This window comes from Lepidochelys kempii, chromosome 2 (assembly GCF_965140265.1).
Source record: "Lepidochelys kempii isolate rLepKem1 chromosome 2, rLepKem1.hap2, whole genome shotgun sequence".
Lineage (NCBI taxonomy): Eukaryota > Metazoa > Chordata > Testudines > Cheloniidae > Lepidochelys > Lepidochelys kempii.
In genome coordinates, this window is record NC_133257.1 from 62,297,538 (window position 1) to 62,323,234 (window position 25,697).

At 40.5% G+C, this 25,697-nt stretch overlaps 1 protein-coding gene across 11 annotated transcripts in view; it reads right to left on the reverse strand.

Annotated features, from left to right (window-relative positions):
• TRIM55 (tripartite motif containing 55) overlaps nucleotides 1-24,653 on the reverse strand; it is a 64,114-nt gene extending 39,461 nt beyond the window's left edge. For 3 of the 11 annotated variants that reach the window (XR_012157191.1, XR_012157190.1, XM_073331006.1), the window contains exons 1-8: nucleotides 24,038-24,646; nucleotides 22,612-22,784; nucleotides 15,096-15,261; nucleotides 12,389-12,484; nucleotides 5,953-6,030; nucleotides 4,278-4,511; nucleotides 2,896-2,918; nucleotides 2,655-2,779 (exon numbers count right to left, since the gene is read on the reverse strand). Coding sequence is in view for 7 of the 11 variants with exons in the window: in XM_073331006.1 (XP_073187107.1) it covers nucleotides 2,655-2,779; nucleotides 2,896-2,918; nucleotides 4,278-4,511; nucleotides 5,953-6,030; nucleotides 12,389-12,484; nucleotides 15,096-15,261; nucleotides 22,612-22,784; nucleotides 24,038-24,205 (1,063 nt within the window). In the remaining 4 variants the exon portion in view is untranslated. Of the gene's footprint in view, nucleotides 1-2,654; nucleotides 2,780-2,895; nucleotides 2,919-4,277; nucleotides 4,512-5,952; nucleotides 6,031-12,388; nucleotides 12,485-15,095; nucleotides 15,262-22,611; nucleotides 22,790-24,037 lie in introns of all 11 variants that reach the window. The other 8 variants (XR_012157189.1, XR_012157188.1, XM_073331001.1 and 5 more) reach the window with 7 other exon arrangements.
• Between the last annotated feature and the right edge of the window lie 1,044 nt (nucleotides 24,654-25,697).

Below are 25,697 nucleotides of genomic sequence, written 5' to 3' on the forward strand. Positions count from 1 at the left end.
ACCATTCTCCAGGTTTAAATCCAAGTTAAACCAGAGCATCTGCGGGGGGGGGGTAGGAAAAAACAAGAGGAAACAGGCTACCTTGCATAATGACTTAGCCACTCCCAGTCTCTATTTAAGCCTAAATTAATAGTATCCAATTTGCAAATGAATTCCAATTCAGCAGTTTCTCGCTGGAGTCTGGATTTGAAGTTTTTTTGTTTTAAGATAGCGACCTTCATGTCTGTGATTGCGTGACCAGAGAGATTGAAGTGTTCTCCGACTGGTTTATGAATGTTATAATTCTTGACATCTGATTTGTGTCCATTTATTCTTTTACGTAGAGACTGTCCAGTTTGACCAATGTACATGGCAGAGGGGCATTGCTGGCACATGATGGCATAGATCACATTGGTGGATGTGCAGGTGAACGAGCCTCTGATAGTGTGGCTGATGTTATTAGGCCCTGTGATGGTGTCCCCTGAATAGATATGTGGGCACAATTGGCAACGGGCTTTGTTGCAAGGATAAGTTCCTGGGTTAGTGGTTCTGTTGTGTATGTGGTTGTTGGTGAGTATTTGCTTCAGGTTGCGGGGCTGTCTGTAGGCAAGGACTGGCCTGTCTCCCAAGACTTGTGAGAGAGTCTCACAAGAGTCTCACAAGAGAGTCTCACAAGTCTTGGGAGACAGGCCAGTCCTTGCCTACAGACAGCCCCGCAACCTGAAGCAAATACTCACCAACAACCACATACACAACAGAACCACTAACCCAGGAACTTATCCTTGCAACAAAGCCCGTTGCCAATTGTGCCCACATATCTATTCAGGGGACACCATCACAGGGCCTAATAACATCAGCCACACTATCAGAGGCTCGTTCACCTGCACATCCACCAATGTGATCTATGCCATCATGTGCCAGCAATGCCCCTCTGCCATGTACATTGGTCAAACTGGACAGTCTCTACGTAAAAGAATAAATGGACACAAATCAGATGTCAAGAATTATAACATTCATAAACCAGTCGGAGAACACTTCAATCTCTCTGGTCACGCAATCACAGACATGAAGGTCGCTATCTTAAAACAAAAAAACTTCAAATCCAGACTCCAGCGAGAAACTGCTGAATTGGAATTCATTTGCAAATTGGATACTATTAATTTAGGCTTAAATAGAGACTGGGAGTGGCTAAGTCATTATGCAAGGTAGCCTGTTTCCTCTTGTTTTTTCCTACCCCCCCCCCCCCAGATGCTCTGGTTTAACTTGGATTTAAACCTGGAGAATGGTCAGTTTAGATGAGCTATTACCAGCAGGAGAGTGAGTTTGTGTGTGTATGGGGGCGGGGGGGATGTGAGAAAACCTTGATCTATGCAGGAAATAGCCCGACTTGATTATGTTAAGAGTTGTCACTTTGGATGGGCTAGCACCAGCAGGAGAGTGAATTTGTGTGGGGGGGTGGAGGGTGAGAAAACCTGGATTTGTGCTGGAAATGGCCCACCTGTTGATCACTTTAGATAGCTATTACCAGCAGGACAGTGGGGTGGGAGGAGGTATTGTTTCATGATTTCTGTGTGTATATAAAGTCTGCTGCAGTTTCCACGGTAAACATCTGATGAAGTGAGCTGTAGCTCACGAAAGCTCATGCTCAAATAAATTGGTTAGTCTCTAAGGTGCCACAAGTACTCCTTTTCTTTTTGCGAATACAGACTAACACGGCTGTTCCTCTGAAACCTTATATCTTATATATCTTGAGCCTGATCTGGAAGCCCTCTGAAAACAGAGGCCCCATTGACTTCAGTGGGAGTGTTAGATTTACTAGGAGTTCAGGATTTACCTCCTTATGTTGACACTATATATTAACATACATTCTAGTAATGGTGTTACCATCATACGAAATATAAATGTAACAGTAAAGCCCAAAGTTAGTAGGTAAAGTATAGAGGACCAGCCTTATGATTCTCTATATTTTAAGATGTTCAAGATTTTAAGAGAGAAATCTGTTTATTTCAACTATTCATACCCTCTGATTTCCCATCGTTTTGTAAGCTGAAACATAACGGTGCCCAGTTTGCATGCTACTTTGTTAAGCATAGAATAGTAACTGTATACTATTTCATCTATTCTGAAATATCAGGCATATAAATAACACCAGTGGAGATCCCTAAATGTATAAGAAATAATGGTATTCTTGTTTGTCTTCATAAATGTATGATCTTGAACTCCATTTACATTTTCAATGAAATTTCTCTGATATAATTAAAAAGAAAAATATGTTATTCATAGTTACTTTTATTAGTTTGCATTATTCTATTTCTTTAATAATTTCCTATATCAGACAGTCCATAAAACTGCTGTTTCTAATTTTAATGACATACTAGTACATATACTGGCCCAATCCTACAACTCTTTTACATGAGTAATCAATTAGTAAGGGCTGAAAGATCAGGTCCTTAGGAAAGAACTACATCTATAGTAAAGGAAAATAAGAATCAACATGTTACATGATTCTAAACCATGGTGGGTTTTACTTTTGATTATAATTTACGTTAAATGATCTAGGTACATTTGTGGATGGAGGAGAATATCTGATTTGAATTTTCCTTACATGGTATCTTCATGTAAATTCCACACAACTAAAAAGAAAGAAAGCAGTTTTGGTCACATCAATAACATACCTCTGTAAAAGTCAATTTCTCTTATTATTTTTTCTTCTCTATTGAGGTTGACTGTGAAATGGCTCATATTTTCATAGCCAGGCTCTATTTTTTCCATCTGAAATGCGTTAGATGCTTCAGTAATTCTAAAATAGAGATATTTTGTCATTTGCATTTGGGTTGGCAAATAAATGTTTACAAAATGGATAATTTATGATAAGTATCAAAAACATACACATCCTCTCAAATGGGAAGTACTTACTTTTGTAGCAATGCTTTGACATTCTGTGAAAACAAAAGTGAAATGACTGAATGCTTAAAAGGTTCATTTTATTAAACACGTTTTATACTTTGATACCTGTGTTGTTTCTAAATATGGTAGCTTGAGCTCTCAGTATAAATGAGAACTATGAGGCCTATGAATAAGATTAGACTGAGGTTGGAACTAGTTTACATGTGAACAACAGTGTGTTTTAGGCCCTAATTCTCATTTACATTAAGTCCCCTTTATACTGCTCTGGAAGTGTAAAGGGATCTTAGTAAAAATGAGAATCAGGCCCTTAATATCTGCTTTTACTGAGATAGATACATAGGCTCATATGCAGTGCACACACTTAGGGTCAAAACTGAAGCTGACCGGCCCGACCAATATTCCCTCCCAGACATGACCCACATACTCCTACTGTCCTTGATAGTGACTTCTGTTTCCTAGAAATTGGACTGGGCAAACTTTTCCCACAGACTAATTTATCCAATGCATTGTGCCCTTTTGCTTTATGTAAATTAACTGAGAATAGACTTTTGAAGTTTTACAAATTTATCATTATTCATAACTGTTCCATGAACATTTCACTCTAGCACATTTCATTCTAGGACTATGTCTGATGATTCACAGTGGGTAATTGGTCACCTCTAATTCTGACGCCTTACAGTTCCATATATTCTACAGGGGGTTTTCTGCCCTTCAGGACAAATTCCTGTTTCTGCACATTGTTCCTGTAAAAAAGATCCTCCCTGCTGGGGGACAGATGGGATTTTAAGATTCCAGGATGGAAAGTCACATAAGACGGAATCCTACTTGACTGAAATCAATGGGAAACTTGCCATTGATTTCAGTGGTAGCAGATCCAAACTCATAGTAAGAAGGAAGAATAGTCTTATAGTTATGGTATTGGAATGTGACCTAGAACTTCTTGGCTCTGCCATAGTCTGTGTGACCTTAACTGCCCACAGGCAAAATAGTGATAATAATTCTCTACTACCTCACAGAGGTGAAATGGCTAAATACATACACAGAATTAGGGGGGGTGCTCAAATATTGCAGTGCTGGGCATCATGTAAATATATATGAAAATATTGTTTCTGCTTCCCAGTTGGATGACAGAAAGCTTATAAACAGAACAGCATTTTTGGTGTGACTAGAAAATACTCATATTCTTGTGCTTACCCCTTTGTTTCCATGTTATTCAAATGAAGAAAAATCATTTCTGCCCATTGTTGTGAATGAAAACTCGTTTGTGTGGATGTTCACTGGGAAGTGAACAAATAGGGATTGTACTTGAATTGAAAAGTGAGTCACAATTTGTTTGTGATTAATTTCCCCCACTCTTTTCCTACCTCTGTTTAGAATCCTCTGAAATATACCTGCAAAAACACTGCCATTTCTGGCTCTTCCATGAACTGGATTCCTGATTCAACTAGCTTAGACACTGTCTCCAAGTGATCTGCATACTTTTTCATCAGGGAGCGGACATGTTCCAGTTTCTCCTCTTGGTTTCTAGTGATTATTTGTGTCATCTCATTTTTCCTTTCTTCCAGTATTGCATACAGAAAATCAAATTTTTCACACAGTTGCTCTTTCTGTCTTCTGCAGCATTCCTGTGAATCATTTGGTCTATGTTAGAAGTGTTATGTTGCTTAAAAGTGTTTCTATTTTTACAATTACTTGGAATTGTTTTCATCAAAGACATCCTTTTCTGAACAATACAAGGTTTTTTTTAAAGACCCCAGAGACTTTTGTAATATTCTAAGTTAAATCTGTTTGAACAAAAAGTTTTGTGAATACTTGTGAATATTTTTAAAAACAAATAGACTATTTCATTTCCAGCATGCTAAAAAAGGCGAAAGACATTTGTGTTATGTTTGTATACTTAACAGTTCATAGGAAAATCAGGAAGATAATTGCCATATTAGCAGCCAAATGAGCAGAACAGGACAGATCAGCTCAAATGAGTTCTAGAGAAAATTCCATCACCACTAGAGCTCCGGAAATGCTACTGAGCCTGTTAGGGCCTATTTATCCTTTACACTTAAGGCCCCTTTACATCACTCAGGTAACATGAAGAGGCTTAAAGTGGGTGTCAATTATACTACTTTTACTGCGCACTGAATGAGGCGGGGTCCTGTGCCAAAAATAGCATGTGGTCATGTAATTAAAGACTGTATCATAATAATGCACAAAATAGGAACAAATTAAGGTTCCAACCTAAATTCTGGCTTTTCCTACCTTTCAAACAGTTGACTTTGCAACCTAAATAATATTTATTTAGTATAGTTATTTTTACTGTAATAAATATGCTTGTGCTGTACCTATGGTTGTTCATGTTGTCATTTTAGCAGAACTCACAAGCTAAAAACAGATTGGGGTTGATGAACGTTTGGATTGAACATAGCATGCTGTGGGAAGTGGTGTTGCTGAATCTATATGTGGTGCTCTTCCCTGGGAATAGGGACTGAATCAACTCCCCATGAAGGCATTTGGGGTCATTATATTTCTGCCATCTTTCAAATGAGACATAAAACTTAGCTCCTGATCCCTTGGGATAGTTAAGATCCCACATGACTTTTTGCTTAGGGGTTTATGACAGATGTGCCAAAATCAAAAATAAACAGTTGCTGAGTGCCATTCTGTTTTCCCTTCCTCCTTTTCAGTCTATTTCCCTTTCCCCTTTTACTTCCTGTCAAGGTTCCTTCCCCACTCTAAACTCTAGGGTACAGATGTGGGGACCTGCATGAAAGACCCCCTAAGCTAATTCCTACCAGCTCAGGTTAAAAACTTCCCCAAGGTACAAACTTTGCCTTGTCCTTGAACAGTATGCTGCCACCACCAAGCATTTTAAACAAAGAACAGGGAAAGAGATATTCTCCCCAAAATATCCCCCCAAGCCCTACACCCCCTTTCCTGGGGAGGGCTTGATAAGAGTCCTCACCAATTGGTACAGGTGAACACAGACCCAAATCCTTGGATCTTAAGAACAATGAAAAATCAATCAGGTTCTTAAAAGAAGAATTTTAATTAAAGAAAAGGTAAAAGAATCACCTTTGTAAAATCAGGATGGTAAATAGACTCACTCAGGGTAATCAGATTCAAAACACAGAGAATCCCTCTAGGCAAAACCTTAAGTTACAAAAAGACACAAAAACAGGAATATACATTCCATCCAGCACAGCTTATTTGACCAGCCATTAAACAAAAGGAAATCTAACGCATTTCTAGCTAGATTATTTACTAACTTAACAGGAGTTGTAAGTCTGCATTCCTGATCCGTTCCCAGCAAAAGCGTCACACAGGCAGACTAACCCTTTGTATCCCCCCCTCCAGATTTGAAAGTATCTTGTCCTCTCATTGATCATTTTGGGTCAGGTGCCAGCGAGGTTACCTTAGCTTCCTAACCCTTTACAGGTGAAAAGGTTTTGCCTCTGGCCAGGAGGGATTTTATAGCACTGTATACAGAAAGGTGGTTACCCTTCCCTTTATATATATATATGACACTTCCTTTACAGTTTTCCCCCCATTCTGTTTCCTACCTAGTGTATCTCTCCTTCCTCTTGTTCCATCCTTGTCCTCCATTTCAGTCTGTCTACAGCTACGTTCCCTGACCCTTAAAGTAGGTCACTTGCTAGTGGACATAACATCAAACATCATTCCAAGACAGTGGTGTGTTACACATCCTTCACATTACTATGGTTTGGGAGATTGGATGACCAAAGAGGTTCTTCTCTCTATACATACAATCTGGAATTTTATTACATTAAAATTTGCAATAAGCATCTATTATAGAGGTCATTGGTAGTAAACTCTGTACGTCCAGGTTGCAAAACAGTCTCTACTATGCCCTGTTTTCCAAAATAGTCATATTTTGTGTTGAAATTTTTCATATTTAATCTGTGTGAACGGTTTTTGTTTTGGTTTATTTTAAGTCTGACCAAACAACCATATCAGTTTTTGAGTTATAAGTAAAAAAAATATATATATATATACACTCTCTAATTGTAAAAATTCTCACCACACTTCTTTAAAAACAGAGCTACAGCAAAAAGAGATACAAGATGAGACTTGGCACACTCATCATTGAGTACTAGTGCCATTGCTTACTTTGAAAAATATTGGCTTGATTTACCAAAATTCTGAGCATTTGAAAATTGTATACTAAGGTAAGTATCATAACTATACATATATAGACACGATTATGGAAATTCCTACTTTATTTATTACTTGACTCTCACATTTTATAGTCCCAAATATTTGTTTCTTTTTCATTATGGTTTACAATTATATAGATTTTTACACTTCATTGCTGCTCTCAGTAGAATATGTGAATTTGTGTTACTTTTTGGTTAGTTTGTTGTAATTTGAATATATATATTGGCCTGTTTTTTAAAACTTTGCATAGAAACTGTAGCTAAATTTAGAACTGTGGGCTTACTGTTTACAAGAGCTAAAAGCAACCTGACCACGTACTTCCAGTATTGCTCACTCTAAAGTAGTGTAAGTAGTGCAATGTGTCAATTTGAGTAGAGGATAGGAAAAACCAGCAAGCCTGATTCTGGGGTCTCTTGGTTCCAACTGTTCATCTGAGCCTTCAAGGTCAAACTGATCTCAAATTCAAATGAAGGGAATGTGATGGGAAGAAGTATGATTTGTCTGCAATATGAAGTGGAAGCACTATGTAATGTTGCAATCTCTGTTTTCTGTAATCTCTGATTTTACGGACGTAAAGCCTATTAAGGTGTGTGAAGGTAGACAGGCTCTGCACTTCTTATTCTATCAATCTCAATTTCTGATTTGTAGTTCAAAAGGTGGGTACTACATATGAGTGAATGACTCTGAGAAAGCTAATTTCAGATATTGCTGTTTTTTTTAATGGAGTGTTCTCTGTAAACTTCAGTTTAGATGTTTGAAGTCTTGGTTTTGGATTAACTAGTCAAATCTGAAGGGAAAGAAACCTAATCTTTTGTTCTATTTTCAGTTCTGCACTTAACTTACTTGAAAGGCTCATTTCTGTCTGCAAACTCCCGATAGCAGCCAATTTCATCCTTGCAATACAAAGGCTTCTTGACTACAAAGTTTTGACTTTGCCGCTTACATCCTCTCTCATTTCCGTGGGTTAACAGTTTTACATTCTTTGAACCAAATTCTGGACATTATCTGTTCTTCCTTACTCTGGTTGCACAGGGAAATAGGTGACCCCCTGGCAATTGTACATTACACTGTGGAATTAATTTTTCTTGCCAGTTAGAACCTATAAATATTGTCTTTAAATGTTACTTACTGCACTTGCTATTTATTGCTCCTATTTTGAAGGATCAGGAGGTTTTTAATTTTTTTTCCTTCTTTTGGTGTGTGATTGGTTCACTAGGTGCTTCATCAGGGTCTGACCTTAAAGTGATTCCATATAGGCTCCTTCCACAGCCTGTCAAACTGTGCTGCTCCCAAACTGACCAGAATAGTGATCTTTATTTGCTCTATTGATACAAACATCTTCGAAGAACTGCATGAAAGACACTTGTGCTAGCAAAAGAATGAAATCTATCCCAGCTCTCTCAGAGCAAAAGCCTTACAAAAAAAAGTGGTCTCCTTACAGTATAACTCATGAACAAGGCAAGGTAAATAAATACACACACTACTGAATATAATTAAGGCAAGGTAAATAAATAAATACACACACTACACACTTTCACATACTGGTGAAAGTAGGGCTCTGTTCTCCTATTGGCTTCAATGGATCAGGATGAGTCTGCAGATGAAGATCAATCTCTTACACCCCAATCCTGGGAGATGCTGTGTTCCTGATCCTACATGCTGATTTCACTGAGAGATGATGGCACACCGCACTTTCCAGGATGGGACCCTAACGTCTCAGTCACGTTCCTATGCTACTAAGTTAAAGCAACAATGACACTATTTCAGTCTACAAAGATACCCTTCTATCTAATATAATACACAAATGTAATTAAAAGTTACCATGCATGAGTTTCTTCTCCCTTACATATCAACCATATTGAGGTCTCTAGTCTGCCAGAGTAAATGGGCTTTTGCTAAGACTATCCTTTTCCCAGTACCCTAACAGTGTATCTAACCATTGTTCTGTGATCAAATATGTGCTCTTTCCTACCTATATGTGCTTGACCTCTGCCTGCCCTTTGGCTCACACAACAGAAGAAGGCAGCTCTCCATGAGTTGAAAGACGGTACTCAAAGAGCAATAATCAATGGTTCACTGCCAAAACTGAGGGTGTATCTAGTGGATCCCACAGGGATCAGTCCTGGGTCTGGTACTACTCAGTATTTTCACTGATGACTTGGATAATGGAGGAAGGTATGCTTATAAAATTTGCAGATGAGACCAAGCTGGGAGGAGCTGCAAGCATTTTGAAAGACAAGATTAGAATTTAAAATGACCATAGCAAAATTGAAGTATTGGCTTGAAATCCACAAGATAAAATTCGATAAAGAGAAGTGCAAAGTACTACACTTAGAAAGTAAAAAACAAATGCACAACTAGAAAATGGGGAATAACTGGCTAGGTGTTAGTACTGCTTAAAAGGATCCAAGGGTTACAGTGAATGACAGATTGAATATGAGTCCACAATGATGCAGCTGCAAAAAAAGCCTAATATAATTCTAGGGTATATTAACAGGACTGTCATATGTAAGACACGGGAGGTAATTGTCCGGCTCCGTTTGGCACTGCTGAGGCCTCAGCTGGATTACTGTGTCCAATTCTGGGCACCACACTTTAGGAAAGATGTGGACAAATTGAAGAGAGTCTGGAGGACAGCAACCAAAATGATAAAAGGTTTAGAAAACCTGACCTATGAGGAAAGGTTAAAAAACTGGGCACGTTAATCTTGAGAAAAGAAGATGGAGGGAGGATCTGATAACAGTCTTCAGATATGTAAAGAGCTGTTAAAGAGGACTGTGATCAATTGTTCTCCATGTACACTGAAGGTAGTGCACCCTACATTTACCCGTGCATCCCTGATTCACCACAGTAATATGATCATGGTGTGGTTATGATATAATTATGTAGCATCTTGTACAAAGTATGCCTTGTGAGGTATCATTCTAAACGTCTTAATCTGCCAAACATTAATATCTCGTTGGAATGTATGTGCTATTAAGTTATAAAGTTTTGCTATGTATGTGTTACTGAAAGATGATGTGAAGATGAAAACACCCACAGCTAGCATTTCAGGTACAATAATGAAGAGGCTAGACAGTGCTGATGGCCCATCAACAACCATAAAAGAGCTTAGCCTGGGAATGCTTCAGACAGCCTATGGATAATGGCTGCTATGACTCAGCAAGGCATGCAAGGGCATGTGACAGGACCACATGACACTGAACTCCATTTTGGTACCTGTATTTTTCCACAAACTGGGCTGGGAACTTAGCTTAAAATAAAGGGTTCCTGCCATATGGAGAGACTATATAAAGTGGGGAATGACATCATGACTGGCCTTCACTCCTCCACAACTCAGCACCTGAAAGAAGCTCTGGAACACAAAGGACTTGGAACGGAGGGGAATCCAAGATGCAAAGCAGATGCAGCTTGTGCCTTAAGAATCTGCAAGCCTGCTTGTATTATCACTCAGGGTTAGAAACTGCTAATTCAAACCCCATCTATCTAGTATATTATGCTTAGCTTGCATTTTTGTTTATTTGCTAGGTAGTCTGCTTTGATCTGTTTGCTGTCACTTATAATCTATCTTTCTGTAGTTAATAAACTTGGTTTATGTTAACGAGAGCATTCTGAGTGAAGTTTATGGGGAAATCTCAAAGGCTGTTGCACATCTTCCCCACATCAAGGGGGGGCGAATTAATTAATGAGCTTGCATCATATAGATCCCTGAGCTGTGTAAGAAGGTATAATTCTGGGTTTATACTCCACTAGGGGTGCAAGCCTAGAGAGCTGGGAAGTTGGCTGGGGGCCTCCTCTTTGTCCATTAGTGGCTTAGGTAAAGCACTCAGGTAATTCAGTTGGGCGTATGGCGCTACCTTCTGTCGTGTTGGGTGATAACAGGGCCTGGAGAGGCTGGCTGTGTATCACCAGCAAAGCAGCATGAGAAAGGCCAACCCAGCTGAATTGTTAGGGGGCACAGCAGTTCCAACGGCTCCCAGACTGCACCGGACGAGTACAACCCATCACAGGCAGGATAACAGGTAATGGATTTAATCTTCAGCAAAGGGAGATTTCAGTTAGATAGTAGGAAAAATTTTCCAACTGTAAGTATAGTTACGCTCCAGAATAGTCTTTCATGGGAGGCTGTGGAATCCCCATCATTGGAGATTTTTAAGAGCAGATTGGACAAACGCCAGTCAGGGATGGTCTAGGTTTATTTGGTCCTGCCACAGCAGACCATTTATATGACCAAAATTGCAGATGCAATTCAGAAATCTCAGCATCTCCTTGATTTCCTTCCCATCTTAAGTTTCAGGTAGAAGCTATATCCCAGAGGTCAAAGAATCCGTGGTCCACTACAAAGCTTTCCAAAGACAGCATTTTTTTAGCTTTTCACTAGTGTAAATAAGAACAGAATCTGGCCCACTTCATGACAACACAGTGGAGTTACTCCAGATTTAACCAGAGCAGTGGCAGCAGGTGCTTATAATAAGTAGTGAGGTTGCAAGCAGCATATGATCCCTTCTCAGATTTGCAAAGTGAAAAACAGAGTCACTGTGGCCAGGGTGTCACAGGGAAGAGTTTTGGTTGGGAGCGGAGGCATAAAGGGGCGTGCTAGGGATCTTAGTGATGAAGTGGGTAGAAAAAAAGAATTTCACTCCCCTTCTGTTCCCCCTGTGCTCAGCCCTGCCAGCCAATCTCATCTCATCCCGTTCATGGCTCAGAATCTTCTCAAGCCTCCTCAGTCCCTTTCATCCCAATCCCCAACTCATCAGACACTGCCCCCCTTCCCACCTACCCCTCCATGCTGAGTACTTCTTCACTCCCTTCATCATCCAACCGCCCCCTCCTCACATACACACACCTACCTATTCTGTCCTCCTGTCCCCTCAATGTCTCCTTTCCAGGTCACACATGGAGAAGAGGACCAGCTATCTTTACTGAGGGCAGCTTGACTTCTACCCCATTGAAAGCATGAGAGACAAAGGACATCTTTACTAGAAAAACCAGCCTCACTTCCACCTACAAAAAGTTTACGGAAATGAGGCATCCTAGTACCAATCCCACTGAGAGTGACGGAAGACAGCCGCAAATCAGGGGAATAGTTTGTGAGATTACTACAGGATGTGAGGAAATCATGAGAAGCTTAAAAAAATTTCTGCAAGTGTGAAACTCAATACAGTATCATCAGGAGTTGGCAGCTCTGGTGTAATATATGCAGACATTTGGCAAAATAATTCGGGAACCTGTTAAAAGAAGCAAATTATATAAATGCAAGAAAATTATCATGAACAACCAGATATGTTCTTGGACGTCATGTTCAACACATAACTCAAGCTGCATTACTTACCTCTACTGTCCTGCAGGTCTCCTCCAGTTGACCTACTATTCCTTGCACTCTGTCATTACTGCCCACGAGTACTGCAATGCCATCACTGAGTACAGACTAAACAGGAGTAGGAGAATGAGCATATGCAGAGTTAATAATATGCAAGTTGGCAGTTTTACTTTATATGCTTTCTTCTCATGCGCTTTTCACAAAATAGCACATATAACCTGAGGTGCAAAAACAGTGGATGAGTGGGCTACACAAGGGTATATAATTGCTCAGAACTAGAGCGGATAGAAAAAATTGAATTTCCATCATTTGGGAAATTCTGGTATTTTGACATTTTGTTTCCATCCTGAACTAGAATGTAAATTTGAAACTTTTCCTGGAATGAAAATTTCTGAAAAATTGTGAGACACCTTGAAAGCCTCTAAAAATGCACGGGAAAAAAATGTGCAGGTACATCCATTTGCACATGCACGAAGCACCTTTTGAGCAGGCAACGTGGGTAATTAGGTACCAATATTTGGTTTTGCAGCAGAGTCAGGCAAGCTATTCACAGTGAATAAATTATTTCATTAATTTAGCTCCTTTTTCTGTTCCCGAGTTATCTGTGAATAAATTATAATTTGTATGAATTTGTTAACTGGCCAAGCTTGCACGGCCTTATGCTCAATTTGCTAGCATTTGGCTGTAACATGATAACTTCTGAATGCCACAGCCAATCAATTCCAAATGTCCGGGAATATCTGAGGAATCAGTGAGCAGGAACCCCATTCATTATGGTGAAAACCAGAAAAAAGAAAAACAAACAAGAGGGAAATGGGGGATAGATGGTGCCCCTGGCATCCAGTTGGCAGAGCTATCAGGTTCAACAACCTCTGTAATTGTTGGTTGATGGCAGCCATTCACCCCCTCCTAACATAACACCCCTCATCTTAGCTCTGCCCAACCTCCCAACAAAGTTTTAAAAGGTTGACACACTGAATGAGAAAAAAGAAGAAAGAGGAATGGTGTAAGGCAAGGGAAGAATGGAGAGGCATGAAGGAAGGACGAATGGTGTCCCACACATAGCCCCTGGAATGCGGGGGACAGATGGACAGGAAATGAGGGGGCAGAAGAACCCCTGGGGTGTGTATGCGGAGGGGGGGGAGGATGGAGGACCCTGGTATGAGGAGATGGGAGAAAGGAACCACACACATAGAGCCCCTGGCATGGGCGAGAATGGAGAACCCTGACAGGGGGGAAATGGGAGAGCATACAGAACTGCTGGCATGGGGTGAATGGGGGACCCAGGAACGTGAGGGCACACAGAGCCCCTGCTTGGAGGGAAGAAGGGAAGGAGGGGAGCACAGAGCTCCTGACATAAGGGGGAAAATGGTGTGGGGCATGGAATCCCTGAACAAGAAGAGGATGGGAGGGTGGAACACGGGGAGCTTGTGAGGGTGTGGGGGACAGCCGGACACAAGGAGCCCCTGGGATGTGCAATAAGCTCGCCCTACAGTCTAGTTACAAGTGTAATGACACATATACATTATTTGACAGCTATTTTATGCAAACATATTTCATCCTATGGATTGCTCACAAGCTATTTGTTGTGGCTGCTGCTTATTGCTCTGTCACTCTAACTCACATGGCATTATTTCTGTCCCCTGACTAGATATCTTCCAAATCAACAAGGAGCTCTCAAGACAGCTACCAGAAACTTCTGTCATAATTACTTGTGCAAACATAGTCACATGAACATTCGGGAGACTCTTTCCACAAACTTTCTTGCAAGAAAGTTGTCAGAAGGGGGTTAAAAGCAGGTATGGATGCCAAAGAGATTGCACCTTTCTTATTCAAGAGAATGTTTGCAAATACTTTTCCAAAGTATTTCCTCAGTTCTAGTTTACACACACGTGCATCTGTGTAAAAAAGAAATAAAAACAAAAAACAAAAACAAAAAAACCCTGGAGGTTGGTGCTGTAAATTTGGCCTTCTCTGGTTGCTTAGCTCACTGGGCCTCCCCAGAAGATGAGTTGCTTATCTCATGAAGATATCCCAGTGAGTCAGTCTTTAAATGAATACTGTATTAAAAATAAATAATCAAGTTTTTTACTAGTGACAGTAATGGTAGGGGATACTGGGCACACAATGAGCTGCCAACTATTTAACATCCCTAGCAGAAGAGGATTTTCCCCCTAAAGACAAAGATCCCTATTTAAACAGAAGCAAGAGAAGCATCCAATATAAAACTATTAGACTTGAGTGGGGTTGCTCTCTCCCTCACTTCTGCTGGCAATCCTGCCTATGCTCCTGGTCTAAAAGGACTGAAAACATGAGTCTGAGAAATGTAAAGGGAGATCAACTTAAAAATCACATCTGTCTGAAAGCATTTCCTTACTATTATTACAGCTAATATGTAATTAATTATAACTGAACACAATTAGGAAAAATATATTTTTTCTCAATTTCTTGTAAAATATTTTACTCTGTAGAGTTGGTTTCTCTGGAAATTTGTGTGGGTCTTTCACATGGCAAGAAGGGAGAAAACAACTTTAAAAAAACCCAACAACCAAAAACCAACACCACAGAAATATGGATTGTAAACCCACAAAATTGGCAGGGCAGCTGAGGGGAAGATTTTGTACTTTGAACTTTCTTTTTTTTAACTGACTAGATTTCATGTTGATGGTGTCCCTCTACATTGAGTGGGTCATTATGATTAGAAGCAAAAAAAATTTACCTTTTGTCGCTGGTAAACGTTTTTGAGAGGAGCAACCTGGCAGTCTTTATGGGCACCAAAAACTTTGCACATTGAACATGTGGGTATTTCACAGTTTAAACAATAGATATTAATTTTCTCATCCTCATGCTCTTCACACATTGGCAGCTCAGATTTTCTTTCAGGTCTGTGAAAGTTATCATTAAACACATTAAAATAGTCACTTGTTTACTTGCTTTACTGATCTTGATAACACCTGTGTCCTTCAACACAAAACAAAGGGATAAAAACAGTACCTGAGGTTTCAGTCCATAACCACAAAATAGTTTAAACCTGCTAACCAGTGGTGAATAAACAAGTGCAAGTACTTGTAATTTTTCCTGACACAATATGACAAGCTGGGAAGCATGACTTCATTGTATGGCCCTTATTCAGGAAAGTGCCTGTGTACGTAAACCCATTGAAGTCAGTGAGACTACTCATGCACTTAAGTTAGGCATGTTGTTTAACATCTTTCTGAATCAGCACCTACATGCTTGAGGTCTTCAGGGCTCAGTCATACAAAAAGTTGAGCAAGCTGGCCTTGATCTGGTAAAACACTTAAGCAGGGCCTTAATTTTACTCGAGTAGTCCCATAGGTGTCAAAGGAACTTCATATACTTCAGATTAAGTCCCTGTTACAAATAAAATAAAAGAATTTAAAGACACCATGCTTGGCACCATGCAGGATTGAAACCTTAGTCCCCATCCATACTAGGCTGGGAACCAAATTAAAGAGTCATGTTTGGAACTGCATTTAAAATGATCTTAGCTGAACAAGTTTCTAACATGGACTTTGTAGAGTAGTTAACACCACTATACTAGCCATTGAGGATAGAGGTTACATAAAAAATGACCCTTGTTTTTTTAATGTTGTTTACATAAAAAATGCCCAAGAGGGCTACATAGGCTACAACAAAATTTTTAACATCATTTTAGCATGGCTTCCCTCATCCACACTAGCCAATCTGTCTGCATTAGAAATAAATTTACTTGGAACCGTATTTAAACTATTTCTTTAATTTGAGTCCTGATCAAATGTAAATGGGGTTTCTGTTTAACATGTAATCCCAAGGAGATTACCTAGATTCCTGGGGCTCTGTCTGCTGGCAGCTCAGGGAGATGTACGCTGTCCCTGGTAGGGAGGGGGACACAAGGCAGACTCAGAGTCTGCCCGGCAACCAATAAGGAGTAAGATGCCCTTCCCAGGGAGCTCAGGGAAGGGGAGAAGCCATTTTTGAGTCAGTCTGGAGCCAGCCAGGGAAAGGGCAGGGCTGGATGTGTGGGGAGCTGGTGAGTCCCAGGCCTGCATGCAGGGCTCCCCATGAGAGCTGGCCTCTAGGGACTTGAAAGCAAGATCCCTCAGCTGGGCTTTTCCCTCTCCACTGATGACTCCCAGTGTGTAGAGTTTTGCTGGGAAACTTCCCCAGCCAGGCTGAGTTAGCCCTCCAGCTCCCTAGGTGAGACCAGTCACCACATGGTCAGCTCTGCTCTGGCTGCTAGTCCAGGGCTGCTGCCTGCTGTGTGTATGTCTGGTCGCTGGGGTAGGAGACTACAGTTTGGATTTTAGTATAGTTGTGTAATCTACACCTTGAGCCCTGCACCCGTTTGTGGTGAAGGGAAATCCTGAGACCAGAAGCAGCCTGACTCCTGCCTGAAGAGGATCCCTGCCAGCAGAAAGCAGCCCCTCTGCAGTGACCGAGGAGTCCAGAGTCATCTCTGAACCTGAGGATCATTCATGGAGTTTGTGAGTGCACCATCTTTTAGTTAGTCAGTCAGGGAAATTGTTTTACCACCTCCTCCCCCTTGTGAGTCCTTTGGGTTGTACTGAACCCAGTCAGCCACACTGCTAAACCACTGCAGAAACGATATCGTGGTGATAGGTCAACAAAAGCCCCAACAAAGTACGTGTACCAATGGGACACTGATCTTACATTTGCTACATCAGGTCACGTGACTGGAGAAAGTCACGGGTATTTATCAGCGTGGGCACCGGTGACCCTAAGAATAGTGTTTTACCCTGTTATGTTATATAATTTGTCTCCTGTTTAATATAATTACTGTGTTGAATATATTGTATGTGTTTGTGTTATTTCTTGGGAGTCTCCAACTATCTGTCAAGAAAGTGGGGGTTACCGTGTGGTTAGAATTTTTCTTCCAACCTGCCTGATGACCCTGCCAGGAAGGAGGGAGGAGGGTAGAGGCACGGCCAAATAAATTCGTAGGGAAAAATAAAGAAGATACACCCTGCTGAGTGGGTGGCAGGATCCAGAAGAACTCAGACCTGTCCATCAAAACCTCTAAGCAGATTGGCATTAAAGAAGGTAACCAGGTGGAGAGGGGGCGCTACAAACATATCCCATATCCCCAAAGCTTCCACTTATAGAAGAGTCCTATAGAATTTAACAGAAGTGAAGACAATTGCTCCACAGAAATGTAATAGTTTATAGAAACTACTAGTTCCTATATTTAGTAGTTTATAAAAACCTATAGAACTGAACAAAGAATGAGTTAGTTTTAAGACTTTTAAACCATTGTACAGAATTCTGTGGTGGGGAAACAACTGTCCATAACATTCTATTAGATGCTTCAAAAACTAATTAAAAGATTATCATTTCTATTAAATGATATAAGACTCTTCCATACAGGTTAGTACAGTGGGGATAACTACTCCTTTTCATGGATAGCAGGCATGTTTTCTCTTTTGCGCTACTTGAAAGGGAAATCAAGACAAATAGATAAAAAGTTGGAAAAAAGTTGAAAATAAAATATTTTCTGCTTCCATTTTTTAATTTTATGAGGTTTTGAAACAAAAGTTATAGGAGTCTGTTCATACAGTAAGCAAAATCTGTGCTCTGCAATATAACCGGATACACAGTAATAATGAGATGAAGTAATAAGATTTCTAGAAATCTTCTATATTATTAGGATCAATTTTCTACCAGGCAGTTGCATAATGTGTACATTGTAAAGGATGCTTTAAATTGTGTGCAGATGATTCCAAAACACCCAACTCCCTATGCATACTGTGGGGCAGCAGCAGGAGTTTCTGCACACACGGGAGGATGGACAGCAAACCTCGAAATGGCAAGACGACTGAAATGCCTGCACTTCCTGAAAATATTTGCAAGACTAGAAATCATCAGTTATCTGTCACTAAAACCATGACCAATAACATGTCAGACAGACAAGGAGGGTCAAAAAGGTAAAGGTATCAAGTCGACCCAGTGATGACCTGAGGGACCCTTTGTCAGAAGTAGCCAATCTTCAAAAGGTATCATAAGGAGTTCAAAGAAACCAAGGCAGAAATCTCTGGACCAATGAAGCTCTCAAAACTAGCATAGAAAACTGGAAAAGAAACTGATATGCTGTTAATTTACAAGCCTCTTCCCTGAAAAATGAGAGACTTTTACCAGAGCCTCTTGGGCCACATTCTGATCTCTTTTATACCAGCGTAAATCCGAAGTCACTCCACTGAGTTCAGAGTAGATCATCTGGATTCACATTGGTGTAACAGAAGTCAGATTCTCCTGAAATGAAAATTTAAATACTAGTCTGTAGGAAAATATTAGCACAGTTTTAGTAGTAAATTATTAATCATAAACCTATTGAATCATAAACCTATTGAAGAAGCTGTTGGTAGCTAAACTGATCTAGCATCTAGTGTTATGAGAGACACACACTTATTATATACTCCACTGACTTCTGTGAGAGTGCCTGTGCAGATGGCTTGTAGGATCAGACCCTAAAACTGCAACTCAGAGAGATTCCACAAGTAGTAATGAAGCTCCTGATCTGACTTGGGATGCATCTTGGCTCCCACTCTCCTGGGTCCCCGGAATAGAGCCTCCTTACTGTTGCTTTGCACATGGCTAAGATGATCCTTAAAGCAGAGAGCACTTTGTATCATTGATGTGTTGGGTTTATGGAACAAAAAAGCAAAACAAAAACTAAAAACAAAGCTAATGCATGAGAAGATGCACTGTGCAACTAAGCGCAATAATAAATTAGCAAATATGCAGTTAGTATAATTAGGGCCAGAAGTGGACATATGTTGATTTACATGAGCTGAGGATATGAATCATTGTGTACTCATTTTATATTTTCACGTCACTGTCATTCAAAGGAAAAATTAATTGAGCGTGATAAAGAATGGTTGTTCTAATAAATGTCGCCTTATAGTATGTGTAAGCTTTCTGGGCCAGATTCTGCTCTCCATTACACCAGTGTGAATCTAAAGGAAAAAAAAATAATCACTTGAATAAAGGTTTACAGGAATGGGTACTACATTACCAAAATAGAGGAGGAACTGTTTAGTCATGAATGACTGTCTCAGGATTTATACAGTGCCAAAAAGCTTCAGTTGAAATGTTCTGTTGAAATTCAGACTCCCACACTATGCAGAGTTTTATTTGGTAACAATGCCAGTCATTTCATTTAATACTGAAAAATTAACATTAGCCTCCATAAAGGCCTGACTGTGCCTGCAAGGCAGAGGCCCATGTTGGGGGCTTTGCAGTGCCATTACACCCCAGCGAGCATTCCAGGGAGCACTGGATGAGTGTGCCAGGAACACAGGAATGCTCTCCTCCCTTAGGATGCTCTCCTCTGTGCACCCAGACAGCTCCACTGGCTAGTGTGACGTGCAGCTGGGAGCCATGGACCCCTCTCCTTGCATCCACCTTTGGGGTCATGTCCCCCAAAGGATGCTAGGTGGGAGGTTCCCATGGTCGAGAAAGCTCAGGGATTACAATGGTGAAGAGGGGCACTAGGAAAGGATATGAGGAAGGCTCTTGGCGTTCTCCTCCTGTGCAAGGCCTGGCAAAACCTAGCCTTTAATTTGGGAAGTAATGAGACAAAGAAGGTGTTATATTACAGAGCGTTATAAAGAAAGTGGAGTAGTTACTATAGATCATTCAATAAGGTGGAAGATATACAAGAAAGGTAACAGGCCTAATTTGCCCCAGTTTTTTGGGAAGGTAATGCCACTGATTTCAATGGGGCTACACCAGCATAGAATAAGGCAGTGTGACTCCAGGCAACATACTCATGATGGCTTTAGAAAAGTTAGGGTGAGGGAGATAAGCAGCTGAGGCATACAACGTGTCAAATAGCTTAGATAATGCTCTGAAGCATGACTGTTGCCAGGATAGCCCTGATAATTAGTGTAACTCTAAGGACATAAGTGAGGGTTAAAAATACCTTCATATATTAAAAATAATCCTTGCAGAGAAATAACAGAGACAACATACATTTATATGCATATTTTTGTTCTCTTCTTTAGTTCAGTTTATTGCATTTTATATTTGTGAGGTTAAAAAAAATAAGAATCACCAAATCTCGTATGATCTTTTACATATTCTTGCTGCAATGGCTGCAGAATAAAGCCATGGACTCATGGGAAAAAAGAGTAACATCCATAGTATTAAAGTTAACCTCAAACTGTATAGAAAAATGCAAAAAGAGGTTAAAGACCCACATATGATCAGCTTGTTCTGTTGCCTGCTACAGCCAGTGAAGTAGCTCTGCTGATTCATTTCCTCTGATTTTCCCTGCTAACTACAGGGTATTTGTATATCACTGACACATTTGGGGACAAAGAGTCATGGGAGTAGCTGAGCTCTGCTCAGCATGCCACTCTCTACGGGGAAAGAGTAAGACAGCTCTCAGTCAACTTTGTGCTCCCCAGCTTCTTGGTTTGGCCCCCAGCTTAGTTTAGGGCAGTTCCATGGGGCCATCCTACAGCCAAGGATGGCCAGTGCTCCAGCCACACACTCCTCTCTCCACCCATGCTTCAGCATGGGGTGGCGATGAAGGACAGCGTAGAGGAGCTTGCACCAATTGAAGAACACTTTTACATCAGGGGTATTTTCTAGGTGCCAGATCTACCCAGTTTTAGGCCCCTTTGCTACACCGGAGTAGTGCAAAAGGGGTGGAGTTGGGCTGTGAATTGGGCGTGCAGGGTTTCATTATGCCTTGTAGCCATTGCCTTGTACTTGGGGAGGCATGGAGGCACCATAATGCTGCACTGCCAGCACTGGGAGACATTGTGCCTCTGGCAGGGAGTACAACTCCTGTGTCACTCTTTGACAGTGCAGCCTACGTTCAGAGTTAACAGTCTGTGTTGGGAGAAGAGGATGCAAGACCATGACCCTGCTTCCTCCTCTGCCTTCCTGCCTCATTTGGTGTAGCTAGATTTGCTAGCCAGGAGCAGTTTTTGTGCAGAAGGGAATACAACAACTTCAACTGTGGGTCTCCTTACCCTTCCTCCCCTTGTATACCACCACAGAGGCTGGGAACAGTTTGATACATAAAGTAAATTTGTGACAAAGTTTCCCTTAAATCAGTGAATATGTGCTATTCTTTGTTGGCATTTTTTGTGGTCGATTTGAGATTTTCTACTGAAACTGTCCTACACGGTCTCATTGACAAAAAGGTTTGTAAGATGGCAATTAATGAGGGAAATCTATAACCAACCAACCTGCTTCTAAAAGGCAGCATTCAGCATGAAACCAGTGCTGCAAGCAACCCCTCACTTACACTGAAGTCTGCTTGAGTCGATAAGGATTACTGGCTTGAGCAAGACTGTAGAACTGGGTTTGCTATTTAGTTTTTCGTCTCTGTGATGCAAACGGAAGTATGATCAGTGATGTGTGAGCACCTTTCCTGCTTATCACTTGGTAAGAAAGAAAATGGTAATGTTCTATTGCTGGCTCAGTTCTGTATCCAGTAGTTGTTAGTCTTACTTTTTAGGGTTAACTCATGCTTCCCCTCCAGGATTTTGGTTTTCCTATGCACAACTACACTGTGTTGTCATTAACTGTTATTTTTGGAATTTTCATTCTCTTCTGTACAGAAAGTGAGGCCTAAATAAGACTTGATTTCATGAGTTCACATCCCAAGCTTACAGGAGTGCTTTTTAAAAATATTGATGATTCAGTATTCTGATGCAGGATGGCTTCTGAGTATAATTCAGATATATTTTTTCTCACTCTATTTGTCCCTCAGGGTTTCCTAACAAGTGCTGGCACCTTTTAAAGACAGGAATACATGGACTGAAAACAAATTGTGGAACATGAAAGTTTTGAAAAATTTGTAAGACTGAGTAAATGGGCAAGACCCTTCTTTCCTTAGTCACGTGACTAACCCAATTGACTTCAAGGACTCTGCTTGCATGACTAAGGATCATGCATGTGAATAAGGACTGCGGAATCAGACTCCGTGTGGGAAGCAAAAAATCAGCACCTATTTTAACGTTGCATTCTGTCAAGTGATATAGAATAATAAGTGAGGGCTGATTTCATTCCACAATAAAAAGACAGAGGCACGTATGATATCATTCCAGTCTCCAAGTACAGTAAACCTCCACCAGCTCCAAAAGATAAAATGAAATAAACAGAACTAACAACTCACAAAGCAAAGGAAAGAAAAAAAATGTCATAAGCTGCATCATCTTGTATGGTAAATATTCTTTTAAGGATACAAATTAGTATGTTACCTGGTGGACTCCTGCTTGTATATGTCAATGATATTTTCCACTAATAGGTTCCTTTGAAGTCCATACACACCATGTCTGTCCAGAACCACTTCATGTCTGCAAGAGGGACAGCGAAATCGACCACCTGATGCCATAGTGGTGCCTCCTCTGGTTGGCAGATACGGGTTAGAGGCCTGTTCTTGCCAAGCAGTAAAATTACAGGTGAATAAGGCCATGTATAGCTTTTTTTTTTTTTTTTTAAACACTGTGGTTATTCTAATAATGACCTTAATTTTCACAACACAAGGTGCATATCAGGCCAACTATTTCAGATCTAACCCAAAGCCCACTGAAGTCAGTGAAAACACCCTCAGGACTCCAATGATCTTTGGATCAAGGCCTTAAAGCAGGACTCTCCATTGACCTAACAATCCCCAGATGAAAGTTATGGCCCTACATCACTTCACTTAGCACCTGCCAGCTAATAATATTGCAACAACCTGTGCTAGAGATAAACATACCATTCTACAGTGCTAGAACAAACATAAATTTGAAATTAAATATCTTTAAACATTTTTCAGGGCCGCACAGAGATTTTAGGGGGCCCTGGCAAAATCTGGAAGTCAAGCCCCTCCCCCACCCTTCCAAAAAAATTATTATGGAGACGAAAGAGCTTAAGGAGGTAAGGCGAGATGGGATCATAGAAGGCCCAGGCTTGTGTGGGGTCTGCCCTGCATGTAGCCAGGGGGCTGCTCCGAATCCCACCTCTCCCTGAGCTCTGGAGCAGTATCCCTGATCTTGTTCCTACTTTGGGCTCCAGGCCTAGTGGATTCCCTTGGGCCCAGTGCAATGAGCCCAGTGGCAGTGGTGGCATCTGGATCTGGCCAGGCTGGGCAAGTGGCTCCCCGCACTATCAATGGCAGGCACCAAACCAGAGTGGCACTGCCATCCAGGACACCAGGTCACAATGTTCTCACTCAGATTTGGCCCGGCCACCTCTCCATCATTTTGGGGGCTGGGGGCAAACTGTCCCGTTTACCAGCCCCCCAACCCCAGGTGACCCTGCCTCTGATAGATCTTGCTGGCTCTAAATACTTGAAATAGAAAAGTCAGTCTGAATAAAAATAAATGCAGAAAATGGGTCAATGTATAAAAGACAAGACAAGGGGGCAGATCCTCTGCTGGTATAAGTTGTCTCTATATATGGATACTGTACATGTAAACACCATATGACAACTCACAGCAGCCGAGGATCTTCCCCCACAGATCTCCAGGCAGAGAGAGCCAAACAGAGATATTTTCTGTCTAAGTAGCTTCTATTTATGCCTTTTTAAAAAACTTGCAAATTCTTAAGAGCAAATAAACTGATGGTGTAAATTCTCCCCTCCCTTTTGCCTTGGGAAAATTATATTTATACCTGCAAATCTTCATATTGAAATAAACCTACCTGGAAAATATCGCTGGCACATTTTCTACACAGGTTATGCTGACAGGGGAGGATGACCACAGGTTTAGTAAACATCTCTAAACAGATGGGGCAAATAAGTTGTTTCTCCAGGTTATCCATGGTTTGCTGCTCTTTGGAAAAGGACTTGTAATTCAGAGAAGTGCTCATCTCCTAGCTGTTCCAAGGTGCATATGTCCAGAATAAAAGAGTACCATCGATCAGTTTCCGGGTTAGTTTCCTTGAAATAATTCCATGGCTTGTGTGATCAAATGTCCTTTGAATTTCTTTCACTGGAGGACATTGTTAAAACAAAGAGCTGAAGGGAGCTGGAGCCGTTTTTAGCAGCACAACGTCACAAGTTGCCATTCTAACTTGTCCATATATGCAAGTGACACAAGGACAGATTCAGACAGGTGATGGATTACAGAGATGAGAGATCAACATTCCTGTCTCAGAGCAAGGAGGAGGCGGAGGAAGGGGAGAGGAGTTGACAGTTGTCATTGACACATGGCAGCACTCACCCCCTTGGAGAAGCACAAGTGTTAACAGCACAACGAATGCAATCGAGTTCATTCTTATCTCTGCACCACAGTGAAAATTATAGGGCCCTAAATAACCTGATGTCATTTTCTGGTGAAGCAAAAGACTATTATCAGAAATCGTAATGTATTGTTTAATTACAGTATGAAATAAATACAGTTTTAATAAACTGAAAGGTTACAACAACTACAATGATATTTGCAATAATTTGACTTAGAAGTATTAATAAACTCAAAGCCTGAATTTCAGTAGCGCTCAAATCTAATGGAAGTCAATAAGAGCTGTGGATCAGTTCCTAAATAATTAGGCCCTAAAAGTGTAATAACTTTAAAAAACTAGTACAAAAATTCTCCTGACTTTATAATTGCTTGAACTTCCTTAGGTAACTGGAACTTAATTTAGAGTGACTATTTGGTCCATTCATTCCATAGCAATTAAATAATTCCAGTTCCTGATTAAAAGCACAAAAGATATATGAAGAGATTTCATTTTTACTAGCAGAGGATAGGTGATAATTGTGCATGTTTTCCTTATCCATAGTATAATCCAAATATATTTAAGCTTTGGACACTGCTGTGTTTATATCTGTTTATTAGACACATGGATCCTTCAGAACTTGGCACTTGTTCTAGAGTTATTTTTAAAATGACAATTTCCCAGATAATTTCTGGCATGTGATGCCTGATCTTAGGGCAAAGCCATCTGTGCTTCTATTTGCCAATAATTTATCACACAACTGTACAAACAATACATATTCCATCTACAAATTTAAGCCCACTCCCCACACATACTGTAAGGAATTGCACTGTCTGCTTACATACTGTACATGCAATTAACATATTATCTTCAGTGTTATTTGACTATAAGAATAATTAGTGCAATACAGAATAATTGATCAGTAAAGTACCTTATAGAAGGCCTTGTTGTTTACAATAGTTAATGTTCATGAAGTGTTTTGAATAGGAAAAGTGCTATATGAGTGCTAAGTGCTATTAACAAACCCGGTGTACTCTGGGACAAGATGGACCTAAATTCAATAGCAAGGCATCTAGTTTTCATGCAATACCAATGCAGCAGTCTGGAAACTCTGCAGCAGATTCTGATGAATTAAAAAAAAATG